This window comes from Oncorhynchus masou, chromosome 12 (assembly GCF_036934945.1).
Source record: "Oncorhynchus masou masou isolate Uvic2021 chromosome 12, UVic_Omas_1.1, whole genome shotgun sequence".
NCBI classification, from domain to species: domain Eukaryota; kingdom Metazoa; phylum Chordata; class Actinopteri; order Salmoniformes; family Salmonidae; genus Oncorhynchus; species Oncorhynchus masou.
In genome coordinates this window covers 89283534-89298459 of record NC_088223.1, presented here as the reverse complement: position 1 = coordinate 89298459, position 14926 = coordinate 89283534, and the positions used below count along the sequence as shown (strand labels likewise).

At 45.6% G+C, this 14926-nt stretch overlaps 1 protein-coding gene across 1 annotated transcript in view; it reads left to right on the top strand.

The window, feature by feature from the left end:
* The window catches only part of gria1b (glutamate receptor, ionotropic, AMPA 1b), a 130379-nt gene that overhangs the window by 103097 nt on the left and 12356 nt on the right, over positions 1-14926 (top strand). The window contains exon 11 of the mRNA XM_064982395.1: positions 4343-4857. Coding sequence (XP_064838467.1) covers positions 4343-4857 — 515 coding nt within the window. The remainder of the gene's footprint in view (positions 1-4342; positions 4858-14926) is intronic.

Sequence of the window (14926 nt, the reverse complement as noted above, 5' to 3'; positions counted from 1 at the left end):
CACTTTCGGTTTATATACTGTAGTAGCAGTAACCAAAATGTTGCAGATGTGGTACAGTATCTGTCGTTTATACAACGGGTGGGTCTAATCCTGAATGCTGATTGGTTAGAACCGCATTCCAGCCGGTGTCTGTTCCACAAGTTACCACCAGCTAAATCTATGACGTTAAAATGTCTATTTACTCTGTTCCATCAGACTGTGCTATCCACTGTCTCATCAGCCCAGCCAGGCAATTTATAGACTTCATCTTCACTATAAAAAGCATCTTGACATTATTTCACATTTCTTTTAGACTAACATGTAGTTTTCCAAGTACACACCATCTTTTATCTCAACCTTTATCTCAATCTTTTATCTCAACTCTCGCCTTTTCCCCCAGTCAATATTCATACAGACATGACTTTAAGCCTTAATCCAAACATAACAAATGCACGCAAAAGACCTGTGCAATGATTTTGTTAGTGGCTGTTTGTCACATACTAAATACGTGAAAACAAATTCAATGTGGCCTTTTGTATAAATAATGTTTCCGTTGTGTTATTTTACAAGTCTGGAGCATATACATAAATGCATTGTACATTTATACATTTGTAGATACATTTGTACATTTGTACATACATTTGTACATACATTTGTACATACATTTGTACATTTGTACATACATTTGTACATACATTTGTACATATGTACATACATTTGTACATACATTTGTACATACATTTATACATTTGTACATACATTTGTACATACATTTGTACATTTGTACATACATTTGTACATACATTTGTACATTTGTACATACATTTGTACATACATTTGTACATACATTTGTACATTTGTACATACATTTGCACATACATTTGTACATACATTTGTACATTTGTACATACATTTGTACATACATTTGTACATACATTTGTACATACATTTGTACATACATTTGTACATACATTTGTACATTTGTACATACATTTGTACATACATTTGTACATACATTTGTACATACATTGGTACATTTGCAACTGTAGCCAAAGGACATGCTGCAGGGCATGCTTATTTCATTCCAATATTATGTTGTTTTTGTTTTTTTACATACATTCTTTGTGATAACAATAACATTGTGTTGGAGAAGTACTTCACAGCTTTACTTCAGAAAGGACGCAGCGTGTCCTTACAAGTTCTGAGATATATTCGGACAAAGGTCTATACCTCTCACTTGACATATCCAGCAGCTTCCTCAATGTCAAAACACAATTCAGATGGGCCTTGATAGGCTGCCAATGTTGAAGTGATAGTGTGACAAGTAGTCAAAAGCTGTTGTCGGGTAACCAAAGAATTGGGCAACAGGCAACAGATTGAGAACAGTACAGTATCTGGATTTGTATTCCAGGAAGGCTGTTATTGAAAGGTCCCTAACAGAACTGTCACTTCTCATATCTTCCATTGTTCATGTGAATCATGTCAAAACACTATTTCTCTGCCCTCAGGAAGTTGAGATGAAAGATACGCTCCTAGTTTGGTCTAGGGTAGAGTATAATATTTGTTCTGTCCTTACAATGACAGAGGTGCTGGGTGGACTCAACCAAATCAAGTCTCGCTTGGAGGGGTTTTTATTTTTTTCTCTCAGTGTTGTAAGCCTAATATTTCTTGAAAGGGATTCATTATTATTCAGCTTGAAAAAGCTCAGTGTTTATGTTAGCTGGAGAGTGATTGTAGAAACTTGTCTTATGGGAACAGAGTTTACTATTACTGAGCCGTATGCTAATCCTTGTGATTTACATTCCTTCACATCACCTTAAAGGGGCAATCTGCAGTTGTTACATCCAATTTTTATTTTTTTTATCTTACGGACCCATTAATTCTTGAATAAAATTGCTTATTGGTGCCTCTGAGATTAGTTCAACTTTTGTACCCCATCAGAACCCAAAATATAAGCTCGTTTTACTCCATTATTTTAAACAAAGTAAATGTAAACAAACACCATACAGCGTCAAGTTATGGTTAAAACTATCATTTGGTGTCCTGGATGGTAAGTCCTTGAATCGATAGCTCTGTCTATGAATTGAAAATGGTTACATTTATTTTTTTTCTTTATTTAACTAGGCAAGTCAGTTAAGAACAATTTCTTATTTACAGTGACTGCCTACACCAGCCAAACCTGGACGACGCTGGGCCAACCTATGGGACTCCTGTGGGACTCCCAATCACAGCTGGTTGTGATACAGCCTTCGAGCACTGAGATGCAGTGCCTTAGACTGCTACGCCACTCAGGAGCCCTGGTTTCTTTAGCCACATCCCTCAGCTTTTTGCCAAAGCAGGAGCTGGGAAAATGCTTTGTTATTGTTGCAATTGCTGATTGCCCCTTTAAGGAAATGCTTTTGTCATATCCACTTGAAGTTTTTATGGCTGGAAGGACGAATACAGACATGGATTTCTCAGTGTAGGGACAATGTTTGAAGGACAAATACAGATATGGATTTCTGAGTGTAGGGATCATGTTTGATGGACAAATACAGACATGGATTTCTCAGTGTAGGGATCATGTTTGAAGCACAAATACAGACATGGATTTCTGAGTGTAGGGATAATGTTTGAAGGACAAATACAGACATGGATTTCTGAGTGTAGGGATCATGTTTGAAGGACAAATACAGACATGGATTTCTGAGTGTAGGGATAATGTTTGAAGGACAAATACAGACATGGATTTCTGAGTGTAGGGATAATGTTTGAAGGACCTCATACAGACATGGATTTCTCAGTGTAGGGATAATGTTTGAAGCACAAATACAGACATGGATTTCTGAGTGTAGGGATAATGTTTGAAGCACAAATACAGACATGGATTTCTCAGTGTAGGGATAATGTTTGAAGCACAGATTTCTGAGTGTAGGGATAATGTTTGAAGCACAAATACAGACATGGATTTCTGAGTGTAGGGATAATGTTTGAAGCACAAATACAGACATGGATTTCTGAGTGTAGGGATAATGTGTGAAGCACAAATACAGACATGGATTTCTGAGTGTAGGGATAATGTTTGAAGCACAAATACAGACATGGATTTCTCAGTGTAGGGATCATGTTTGAAGCACAGATTTCTGAGTGTAGGGATAATGTTTGAAGCACAAATACAGACATGGATTTCTGAGTGTGTTTGGGACAAAGTTTGAAGGACAAATACAGATATGGATTTCTGAGTGTAGGGATAATGTTTGAAGCACAAATACAGACATGGATTTCTGAGTGTAGGGATAATGTGTGAAGCACAAATACAGACATGGATTTCTGAGTGTAGGGATAATGTTTGAAGGACAAATACAGACATGGATTTCTGAGTGTAGGGATAATGTTTGAAGCACAAATACAGAGATGGATTTCTGAAGGGATAATGTTTGAAGACAAATACAGACATGGATTTCTGAGTGTAGGGATAATGTTTGAAGCACAAATACAGACATGGATTTCTGAGTGTAGGGATCATGTTTGATGGACAAATACAGACATGGATTTCTCAGTGTAGGGATCATGTTTGAAGCACAAATACAGACATGGATTTCTCAGTGTAGGGATAATGTTTGAAGCACAAATACAGACATGGATTTCTGAGTGTAGGGATAATGTTTGAAGGACAAATACAGACATGGATTTCTGAGTGTAGGGATAATGTTTGAAGGACAAATACAGACATGGATTTCTGAGTGTAGGGATAATGTTTGAAGGACAAATACAGACATGGATTTCTGAGTGTAGGGATAATGTTTGAAGCACAAATACAGACATGGATTTCTCAGTGTAGGGATAATGTTTGATTTCTGAGTGTAGGGATAATGTTTGAAGGACAAATACAGACATGGATTTCTGAGTGTAGGGACAATGTTTGAAGGACAAATACAGATATGGATTTCTGAGTGTAGGGATAATGTTTGAAGGACAAATACAGACATGGATTTCTGAGTGTAGGGACAATGTTTGAAGGACAAATACAGACATGGATTTCTGAGTAGGGATAATGTTTGAAGCACAAATACAGACATGGATTTCTCAGTGTAGGGATCATGTTTGAAGCACAAATACAGACATGGATTTCTCAGTTTGTACAGACAGGGATAATGTTTGAAGCACAAATACAGGCATGGATTTCATGGATTTCTGAGTGTGAAGCACAAATACAGACATGGACAATGTTTGAAGGACAAATACAGACATGGATTTCTGAGTGTAGGGACAATGTTTGAAGGACAAATACAGACATGGATTTCTGAGTAGGGATAATGTTGGTGAATAATACATTGAGGGAGAGCTAAATAGATGAACACGTAATTCTCTCCTTGACTCCTAGAAAGCAGATGTAGCAGTAGCCCCGTTGACCATCACCCTGGTGAGGGAGGAGGTGATCGACTTCTCCAAGCCCTTCATGTCCCTGGGCATCTCCATCATGATCAAGAAGCCCACCAAGTCAAAACCTGGAGTCTTCTCCTTCCTCGACCCACTGGCCTACGAGATCTGGATGTGCATCGTGTTTGCCTACATCGGTGTGAGCGTGGTTCTCTTCCTGGTCAGCCGCTTCAGCCCGTACGAGTGGCAGGGGGACGACTCAGAGGGAGAGGAGGGCCAGGAGCAGCAGCAGAGACAGCAGTCATTCAGTCCCAGGAGAGAGGCAGGACAGTCCCAGTCCCAACCGGGCCAAAACCAGGGCCAAGGACAGGGCCAGTCCCAGTCCCAACCGGGCCAAAACCAGGGCCAAGGACAGGGCCAGAGCCAGAGTGAGGGGCACACCAATGAGTTTGGGATATTCAACAGCTTGTGGTTCTCGCTGGGCGCCTTCATGCAGCAGGGCTGTGACATCTCGCCAAGGTAGGCAAACCTTTTTTCGACCCCCCACTGTTACCTGTAGTGTTTCCACTAACAACATCCTTTCACACTATAAAAGTCTCCCCACAGTGAAGACATGGAAGATGAGTCATCAACATCAGGATACAGCATCAGCATCAGGATACAGAGGCATCCTGCCGAACAGAACAGATCAGATCAGAAGACATCAGACCATATCAGAAAATAACAGATCAGAAAAGCAGAAAAGAACAGAACAGAACAGAATAGAACAGATCAGAACAGCAGAAAAGATCAGAACAGATCAGAAGACATCAGAACATATCAGAAAATAACAGATCAGAACAGCAGAAAAGATCAAAACAGATCAGGACAGAAAAAATCAGAACAGAACATGAGCAGACTGACAGACTGACTGACAGTATGACTGGACTGGGCCTCCAGGAGCCTGTGTTCTTATCACAACCCAAGACAGCAGTCATGGGGTGCAGGCCAGACCCTGGTCAGGGGTTCCCTAGGTCCAAGCCCAGCCCCAGGGTCCAGTCCAGGCTGCTGTTGGAGGTGCGTGTAGTTGTGCTCTTATCAGGGCAGACGTGGACATCAGCAGAAGCTTCTCAAAGAAGAGAGACAAAGATACTCCCTAAGATAAGGGTATTTTTGGCACACGAAAGAGGGTTTATTTTTTACGTTGATTCTTGGTGAATAGACATGTCATATTCAAAAGAAGAATTGGAGAAATTAGATGGATTCAGATTCAGTTATGGTTCTTACAGGATTCCTTCCTTCCAGTGAGTTAACGTGAAAAGAACCCTTTCGGATGGATAACTTTACATTGTGCCTCCTGGATCTCGTTGAAAGAAAATATATTTTCAGATATATTGGATTGCAACTGCTTTGGCTGTATGTACTGCAGATCTATGTGTGGCCTTATTCATTGCTCCCTTGCCACATGGCAGGAGTACCATAATCTTTATCACAATGCCCTGTCCCTTTGTTTCCAGCTAACCATAACCTATGTCCTGCGCCCCTCCCTGCCTGCCTGCCTAGCCTGACCCAAGCCTGCCCCTTTGTTTCCAGCTAACCATAACCTATGTCCTGCGCCCCTCCCTGCCTGCCTGCCTAGCCTGACCCAAGCCTGCCCCTTTGTTTCCAGCTAACCATAACCTATGTCCTGCGCCCCTCCCTGCCTGCCTGCCTAGCCTGACCCACGCCTGATCCTTTGTTTCCAGCTAACCATAACCTATGTCCTGCGCCCCTCCCTGCCTGCCTAGCCTGACCCAAGCCTGCCCCTTTGTTTCCAGCTAACCATAACCTATGTCCTGCGCCCCTCCCTGCCTGCCTGCCTAGCCTGACCCAAGCCTGCCCCTTTGTTTCCAGCTAACCATAACCTATGTCCTGCGCCCCTCCCCCTGCCTGCCTAGCCTGACCCAAGCCTGCCCCTTTGTTTCCAGCTAACCATAACCTATGTCCTGCGCCCCTCCCTGCCTGCCTGCCTAGCCTGACCCAAGCCTGCCCCTTTGTTTCCAGCTAACCATAACCTATGTCCTGCGCCCCTCCCTGCCTGCCTGCCTAGCCTGACCCAAGCCTGCCCCTTTGTTTCCAGCTAACCATAACCTATGTCCTGCGCCCCTCCCTGCCTCCCTGCCTGCCTGCCTAGCCTGACCCACACCTGCCCCTTTGTTTCCAGCTAACCATAACCTATGTCCTGCGCCCCTCCCTGCCTGCCTGCCTAGCCTGACCCACAGCCTGATCCTTTGTTTCCAGCTAACCATAACCTATGTCCTGCGCCCCTCCCTGCCTGCCTGCCTAGCCTGACCCAAGCCTGCCCCTTTGTTTCCAGCTAACCATAACCTATGTCCTGCCCCTCCCTGCCTGCCTGCCTAGCCTGACCCAAGCCTGCCCCTTTGTTTCCAGCTAACCATAACCTATGTCCTGCGCCCCTCCCTGCCTGCCTGCCTAGCCTGACCCAAGCCTGCCCCTTTGTTTCCAGCTAACCATAACCTATGTCCTGCGCCCCTCCCTGCCTGCCTGCCTAGCCTGACCCAAGCCTGCCCCTTTGTTTCCAGCTAACCATAACCTATGTCCTGCGCCCCTCCCTGCCTGCCTAGCCTGACCCAAGCCTGCCCCTTTGTTTCCAGCTAACCATAACCTATGTCCTGCGCCCCTCCCTGCCTGCCTGCCTAGCCTGACCCACACCTGATCCTTTGTTTCCAGCTAACCATAACCTATGTCCTGCGCCCCTCCCTGCCTGCCTGCCTAGCCTGACCCATGCCTGACCCTTTGTTGCCAGCGAACCATACTGTACGGTGTATTTTCTATATTATTATTATTATTATTATTGTATATTATTATATTATCAATTTATTCCTTCATAAAGTCATGTGGGGATTCATTACCAAATCATTAGTTCAGGTCATTCTGGTGACATTCCTCCATTCCCACTGCCTCCGCCTCCTCCGACCTCCTCCTCCGCCTCCTCCTCCTCCTCCCTCCTCCTCCTCCGCCTCCTCCGCCTCCTCCTCCTCCTCCTCCTCCTCCTCCCCCTCCTCCTCATTATAAAGTAAGGCCCCTGGGCGCTTGGCTTGCTCTAATTGCTGGCTCCTCAGTCACTGCCTCCGCCTCCCTCCTCCTCCTCCTCCTCCGCCCCCTCCTCCTCCTCCGCCTCCTCCTCCCTCCTCCGCCTCCGCCTCCTCCTCCTCCTCCCTCCTCCGCCTCCTCCTCCTCCTCCTCCCCCTCCTCCTCATTATAAAGTAAGGCCCTTGGGCGCTTGGCTTGCTCTAATTGCTGGCTCCTCAGTCACTGCCTCCGCCTCCTCCTCCTCCTCCTCCTCCTCCTCCTCCTCCTCCTCCCTCCTCTTCCTCCTCCGCCTCCTCCTCCGTCTCCTCCTCCTCCCTCCTCCTCCTCCTCCTCCTCCTCCTCCTCCTCCGCCTCCTCCTCCTCCTCCTCCTCCTCCTCCCCCTCCTCATTATAAAGTAAGGCCCCTGGGCGCTTGGCTTGCTCTAATTGCTGGCTCCTCAGTCACTGCCTGACATTTAGGTGGACATGTGTATCCTTCTGCTTTGAGGGAACTAATGAGTTCAAATTACATTACATTTGCAGAAAGCTGCCTAATGGGCCCAAATTAGATTACATTTGCAGAAAGCTGCCTGTGACAGATGTTGTTTTCTCGGTCATAGATGCATCCAATTTAACCCAGACAGAATTTCTAAGCTTCAGGAGAAGAAACCTTTAACGCTGGCCATTCCAAGGACAATCCAAGTCTTACTTTGTCTTAGTTTGTACTGTAAAAGCTTATTTCCCTCCCCCAGTCCCCCTATACTGACCAACGAGGCACAGTCGTGAACTGCAGATGGTTGATTCCTCTAAATGAAATCATTACGAAGACATTGATCTTCTATCTTCCCTTCGCTGGTCTTCTCTTCAGTTTTCTGCTTTAAAACATCAGTTTCCCCTCTCCTCAGTTGACTTGGGAGCAGTCTCTCTCTCTCTCTCTCTCTCTCTCTCTCTCTCTCTCTCTCTCTCTCTCTCTCTCTCTCTCTCCTGTGTGAATCATTTGGGTTTCATGGTCTAAGCCTCTTGGCGGACTGGTGATTTGACTTCGTCTCCCAGGCTGTCAGAGGAGGGGAGACCTGACAAATAAAGGAGGGGAAACCTGACAAATAGTGGTGATTCACTTCCCTGCTACCTCATGGGGTTATACAGTAATGGAGAAACTCAGTGGGATAAGGACCTCTTTACCCATGAGGCCAGAGCACAGATGAGTTACATTCATGTCTCAAACACATAGTGACTCTCTTACAGTTTTTCTCAATTGCTAAAACACAATTTCTGAAACCTTGCTCCATTTCCTGAAAACATTAAACACAAAACCTCATCTTCAAGCACTATTTACATAACCTCTGACTCCTCTTGCAAAATGAAACATTCGCCTCAAAACAGTTTTACCTGTTTTCAAAATCAAACACTGCTCTCAAATCATAAACAAAGTGATCAAAATGATATACACTCTCAAGCAGTCAGTAAACAATACACCGGAAATAGAAAACACATTGTTCAAAACATACAATTCTCAGGGAGAAGTACATTTTTAAATCTAAAGAAATATTCATATTTTTCCTTCATTGTCTTTTGATGAGCGAAAACATGTTCTATCATAGTAGCTCAAAATTGATCAGAAATTACTACTCTGCTTTGCTCTTTGCAATTTTGTTTTCTGTTCTTCCTCCTCCTTGTACCCCTATTTTTACAGTACTGTACCCTGCATCTCACAAACTTGTCCTTTGTCTCTGTGATACTGAAATTCTTGTTCTTTGTTGATATGAACCTGCAACCAGTCAAAATCTATTGAGCAGTCAGTACTGTTAATAAATGGAAAGCACAATGTTCAGGGCCATATAATTCATCCATTGTACAGTATACAGCCTACAATGCACTGTACTACAGTATACAACCTACAATGCACTGTACTACAGTATACAGCCTACAATGCACTGTACTACAGTATCCATTCTCAGACTTTCTCCTTCCCACCTTCAACAACCTGTTTGCTCTCTGAACTGGCTTATATTGGATGTGTCGCATCATTTTAAACAGGTTAAATCAATTTTGAGTGGTTGTGTTCAATCAATGACATGTGTTCTCTATTTGTATTTGATTGTTGCCACTTGTGTTTACCAGTATGGATGACATGTGCATTAGAGTGCAGAATGTGTTTTGAGAATGAGAATGTGTTTAGAGTTTTGCTGAAAAGTGAGATCTGCAAATGGTGTTTTACCATGTGAAATGTATTGACAACAATGGTTTTACCATTGAAAATGGTAGGTATTGACAACAGACTGTGTTTTACCATGTGAAATGGTTTAAGGTATTGACAACAGACATGTGTGTTTTTTACCACTGTGTGAAATGGTATTGACAACAGACTGTGTGTTACCATGTGAAATGGTTTAAGGTATTGACAACAGACTGTGTTTTACCATGTGAAATGGTTTAAGGTATTGACAACAGACTGTGTTTTACCATGTGAAATGGTTTAAGGTATTGACAACAGACTGTGTTTTACCATGTGAAATGGTTTAAGGTATGGACAACAGACTGTGTTTTACCATGTGAAATGGTTTAAGGTATTGACAACAGACTGTGTTTTACCATGTGAAATGGTTTAAGGTATTGACAACAGACTGTGTTTTACCATGTGAAATGGTTTAAGGTATTGACAACAGACTGTGTTTTACCATGTGAAATGGTTTAAGGTATTGACAACAGACTGTGTTTTACCATGTGAAATGGTTTAAGGTATTGACAACAGACTGTGTTTTACCATGTGAAATGGTTTAAGGTATTGACAACAGACTGTGTTTTACCATGTGAAATGGTTTAAGGTATTGACAACAGACTGTGTTTTACCATGTGAAATGGTTTAAGGTATTGACAACAGACTGTGTTTTACTATGTGAAATGGTTTAAGGTATTGACAACAGACTGTGTTTTACCATGTGAAATACGGAATAGGGATTTACTGGCGTGATCAAGGCAGTGAGAAAGTGTCAATACCGCCTCCCTCCATGCCTCCCTCCATACCTCCCTCCATGCCTTCTTCCATACCTCCCTCCATACCTCCCTCCATGCCCCTCCATACCTCCCTCCATGCCCTTCCTCCATACCTCCCTCCATGCCTCCCTCCATACCTCCCTCCATACCTCCCTCCATGCCTTCTTCCATACCTCCCTCCATACCTCCCTCCATACCTCCCTCCATGCCTTCTTCCATACCTCCCTCCATACCTCACTCCATTCCCTTCCATACCTCCCTCCATGCCTTCTTCCATACCTCCCTCCATACCTCCCTCCATACCTCCCTCCATGCCTTCTTCCATACCTCCCTCCATACCTCACTCCATGCCTTCTTCCATACCTCCCTCTAATACCTCCCTCCTTCCCTCCCACCATGCCTCCCTCCATGCCTCTTCCATACCTCCCTCCATACCTCCATACCTCCCTCCATGCCTTCTTCCATACCTCCCTCCAATCCACCTCCCTCCATACCTCCCTCCATGCCTCTTCCATACCTCCCTCCATACCTCCTCCTGCCTCCCTCCATACCATGCCTTCTCCATACCTCCCTCCATACCTCCCTCCATACCTCCCTTCTTCCATCCTCACCTCCCTCCTTCCCTCCCACCCTCCATACCTCCCTCCATGCCTCCTTCCATACCTCCCTCCATACCCCTCCCACCATGCCTCCTTCCATACCTCCCTCCTTCCCTCCCACCATGCCTCCCTCCATACCTCCCTCAATACCTCCCTCCATGCCTCCTTCCATACCTCCCTCCTTCCCTCCCACCCTCCCTCCATACCTCCCTCCATACCTCCCTCCATACCTCCCTCCATGCCTCCTTCCATACCTCCCTCCTTCTCCCACCATGCCTCCTTCCATACCTCCCCTACCTCCCTCCATACCTCCATACCTCCCTCCATACCTCCCTCCTCCATCCATACCTCCCTCCATACCTCCCTCCTTCCCTCCCACCATGCCTCCCTCCATACCTCCCCTCCCATGCCTCCTTCCATACCTCCCTCCTTCCCTCCCACCATGCCTCCCTCCATACCTCCCTCCATACCTCCCTCCATACCTCCCTCCATGCCTCCTTCCATACCTCCCTCCTTCCCTCCCACCATACCTCTCCCTCCATACCTCCCTCCATGCCTCCTTCCATACCTCCCTCCTTCCCTCCCACCATGCCTCCCTCCATACCTCCCTCCATACCTCCCTCCATACCTCCCTCCTGCCTCCTCCATACCTCCCTCCATGCCTCCCTCCTCCATGCCTCCTTCCATACCTCCCTCCATACCTCCCTCCATCCCACCACCTCCCTCCTTCCATACCTCCCTCCATACCTCCCCCATGCCTCCTTCCATACCTCCCTCCTTCCTCCCACCATGCCTCCCTCCATACCTCCCTCCTCCATACCTCCCTCCTTCCCTCCCACCATGCCTCCCTCCATACCTCCCTCCATACCTCCCTCCATGCCTCCCTCCATACCTCCCTCCATACCTCCCTCCATACCTCCCTCCATACCTCCCTCCATACCTCCCTCCATGCCTCCTCCATGCCTCCTTCCATACCTCCCTCCTTCCCTCCCACCATGCCTCCTTCCATACCTCCCTCCATACCTCCTCCCTCCATGCCTCCTTCCATACCTCCCCTCCTTCCCTCCCACCATGCCTCCTTCCATACCTCCCTCCTTCCCTCCCACCATGCCTCCCTCCATACCTCCCTCCATACCTCCCTCCATACCTCCCTCCATACCTCCCTCCATACCTCCTTCCATACCTCCTTCCCCTCCTTCCCTCCCACCATACCTCCCTCCATACCTCCCTCCATACCACTCCTGCTGTACAGCAGACTGATGCCTCCCTGGTACTGCTAGACTCTGCTCAGCGAAGATAGACGCTCCTGTCTGCTTGGATGTGTGTTTGCTACTGCGTTTTTGCCCTGAGGGGGGATCTCACTCTCAGCCTCATACGCTCCACTTTCACCACTGGAGGAATGCGTGCTGCATCTCTAATGTTATTGTAACTTTTCACAGCTCATTAAAGTAATTTACTGGACACAAGATCCCATACTTACGTATGTCATACAGAGGTTTATGAAGATAGCTGAGTTATGAAAGGGTTCAAATTAGTTTGAAACAATTTGCCAGGGAGATACACTACACGACCAATAGGTATGTGGACCCCTGCTTGTCGAACATCTCTTTCCAAAATCACAGGCATTAATATGGAGTTGGTCCCCCCTTTGCTGCTGTAACAGGAATCACAGAATCGTCTAGAATGTCATTGTATGCTGTAGCGTTAAGATTTCATTGGAACTAAGGGAACTAGCCCGAACCATGAAAAACAGCCCCAGACCATTATTCCTCCTCCACCAAACTTTACAGTTGTCACAATGCATTCGAGAAGGTATCGTTTTCCTGGCAATCCGCCAAACTCCGATTCATCCATCGGACCTGCAGATGGTGAATGCGTTTCCACTGCTCCAGAATCCAAGGGTGACGAGCTTTACACCACTCCAGTCGACGCTTGGCATTGCACACGGTGATCTTGGGCTTGTGTGCGGCAGCTCGGCCATGGAAACCCATTTCATAAAGCTCCCGACGAATAGTTATTGTGCTGAAATTGCTTCCAGAGGCAGTTTGGAACTTGTTAGTGAGTGTTGCAACTGAGGACAGACAGGTTTGTTTTTACTCGCTACGTGATTTAAAGCTCGGCGGTCCTGTTCTGTGATCTTGTGTGTCCTACCACTTCGCGGCTGAGCCTTTGTTGCTCCTGGACGTTTCCACTTCACAATAATAGCACTTACAGTTGACCGGGGCACCTCTAGCAGGGCATATATTTGATGGAATTACTTGTCGGAAAGGTGGCATCCTATGACAGTGCCACTTTGAAAGTAATTCTACTGCCAATGTTTGTTTATGGAAGTTGAATGGCTGTGTGCTCAATTTTATGCACCTGTCAGCAATGGATGTGGCTGAAACAGCCGAATCCACTCATTTGAAGGTGTGTCCATATACTTTTGTTTATATATTGTATCAATTTAAGGAGAGAAAGGTATAAGTGTGTTCATATGTACAGTACGTATGTGTGCACACAGTGGGGAAGGGTCAGTGTATAACCTGGAACAGTCCCCTTTGCCTGTGTGTCTGCAGTGAGACGTGGTGGTGTATGGGTCAGACCTCTCTCTTAGTGTGACCAGACGCCCCGAACGCTCCTCTTCCTGCCCCAGGCATAGCCTGTCACTTCAATTCTATTGTTAAACACACACACACTCCCCAAACACATCGCCCAGCCATCCCATAGCTAAAACATTTACACACTCTCACACATTCTACTCCTTTAACAGTACATACAGTACACACACAAACAGACAATCACACAAACCCAACCTTGTGGGCCTCACAGCCCTTTCCCTGTACAGAGGTGACCCAGAAACCCTCAGTGTTATGACATGCTTAACAGTGTTTAACAACGGTTCTGTCAAAAATAGAGATCAGCGTCACATCTGAACTGTGTTGCTGCCGTTGCAGTGTTCTGTTCAAACAATACAGACTGACAGAATGCAAGTTTTGGACTTCAGCATCGTCTCTGGAGACTCGTTACCCGCCCCAGACATGGCTGACAGACCTACGGACATAACCTCCCTCTGATGAGCTCAAATATTTGGAGAGGACAGTTCACCATGATGGAGTATTGTGTGCGTGTGTGTGCGCGTGCGTGTGTGTGTGTTTTTATGTGTTTGCTCTAGCACACACTTGGGAAATGATTTGTTATTTTAAAATGTATCGTTACCTCATTACCTCTTATTTGTCATTATAAGTAGTGTTATAATTATTATTCACATTAGTATCAACCCTGTTTACCAGTTAGTTTGCATTGAAAGAGATGAATAGCCATTTTAGAATCATTCCCTGCTGCCAACATGCTGGAGGTGTAACTGTACGACCATCGGGTGTTTTTATCCCATCTCGTTGTGGTGGGCTGGACCTAGAGAATCCCCTGTCCAGTTCTTGGTGGCTTAAACTATTGGCAGGCTGTTTCTCTGGAGATCAGCTTGTTGGCTGGCGAGTGCGGAGGCTTCAAAAGATCTCTGTGCCTGCAAGCTGTCAACGCATTGAAGTTTGAAGGGCTTATTGTTTTTCTACTTTCCTTTTGCAGTAGTTTCCAGTAGCATTCTCACATGCTACCCTCCAACACCTAGTCTTAGGCTCACTCTGTTCTCGCTGCTTTTAAATTCTCTTTTAGTGTGTGAGCTGCATTGTGTACAAGGGATTCAGGGCAATAAAAGGAGGTTTTGTTCAGCGAATCTTCCATAGAGGAACGGTTTCTGAATTTGGAAACAGGTCTGTGGGTGAGGACGTTCTTCTCCCTGAATTTGCTGGGCAAATCCAAATACTGGAGCCAGCTTATCCTCTGTTTTGCATAAAACAACACAGAACAACAATTTGCTATTTTTAAAGCAATTCTTTTTTTCACACAATTCCTCTGCTTTAGTTAGTGCTTTGCTGCTTCCAAAAGAGGAGTGTCGTCTTTGAGAA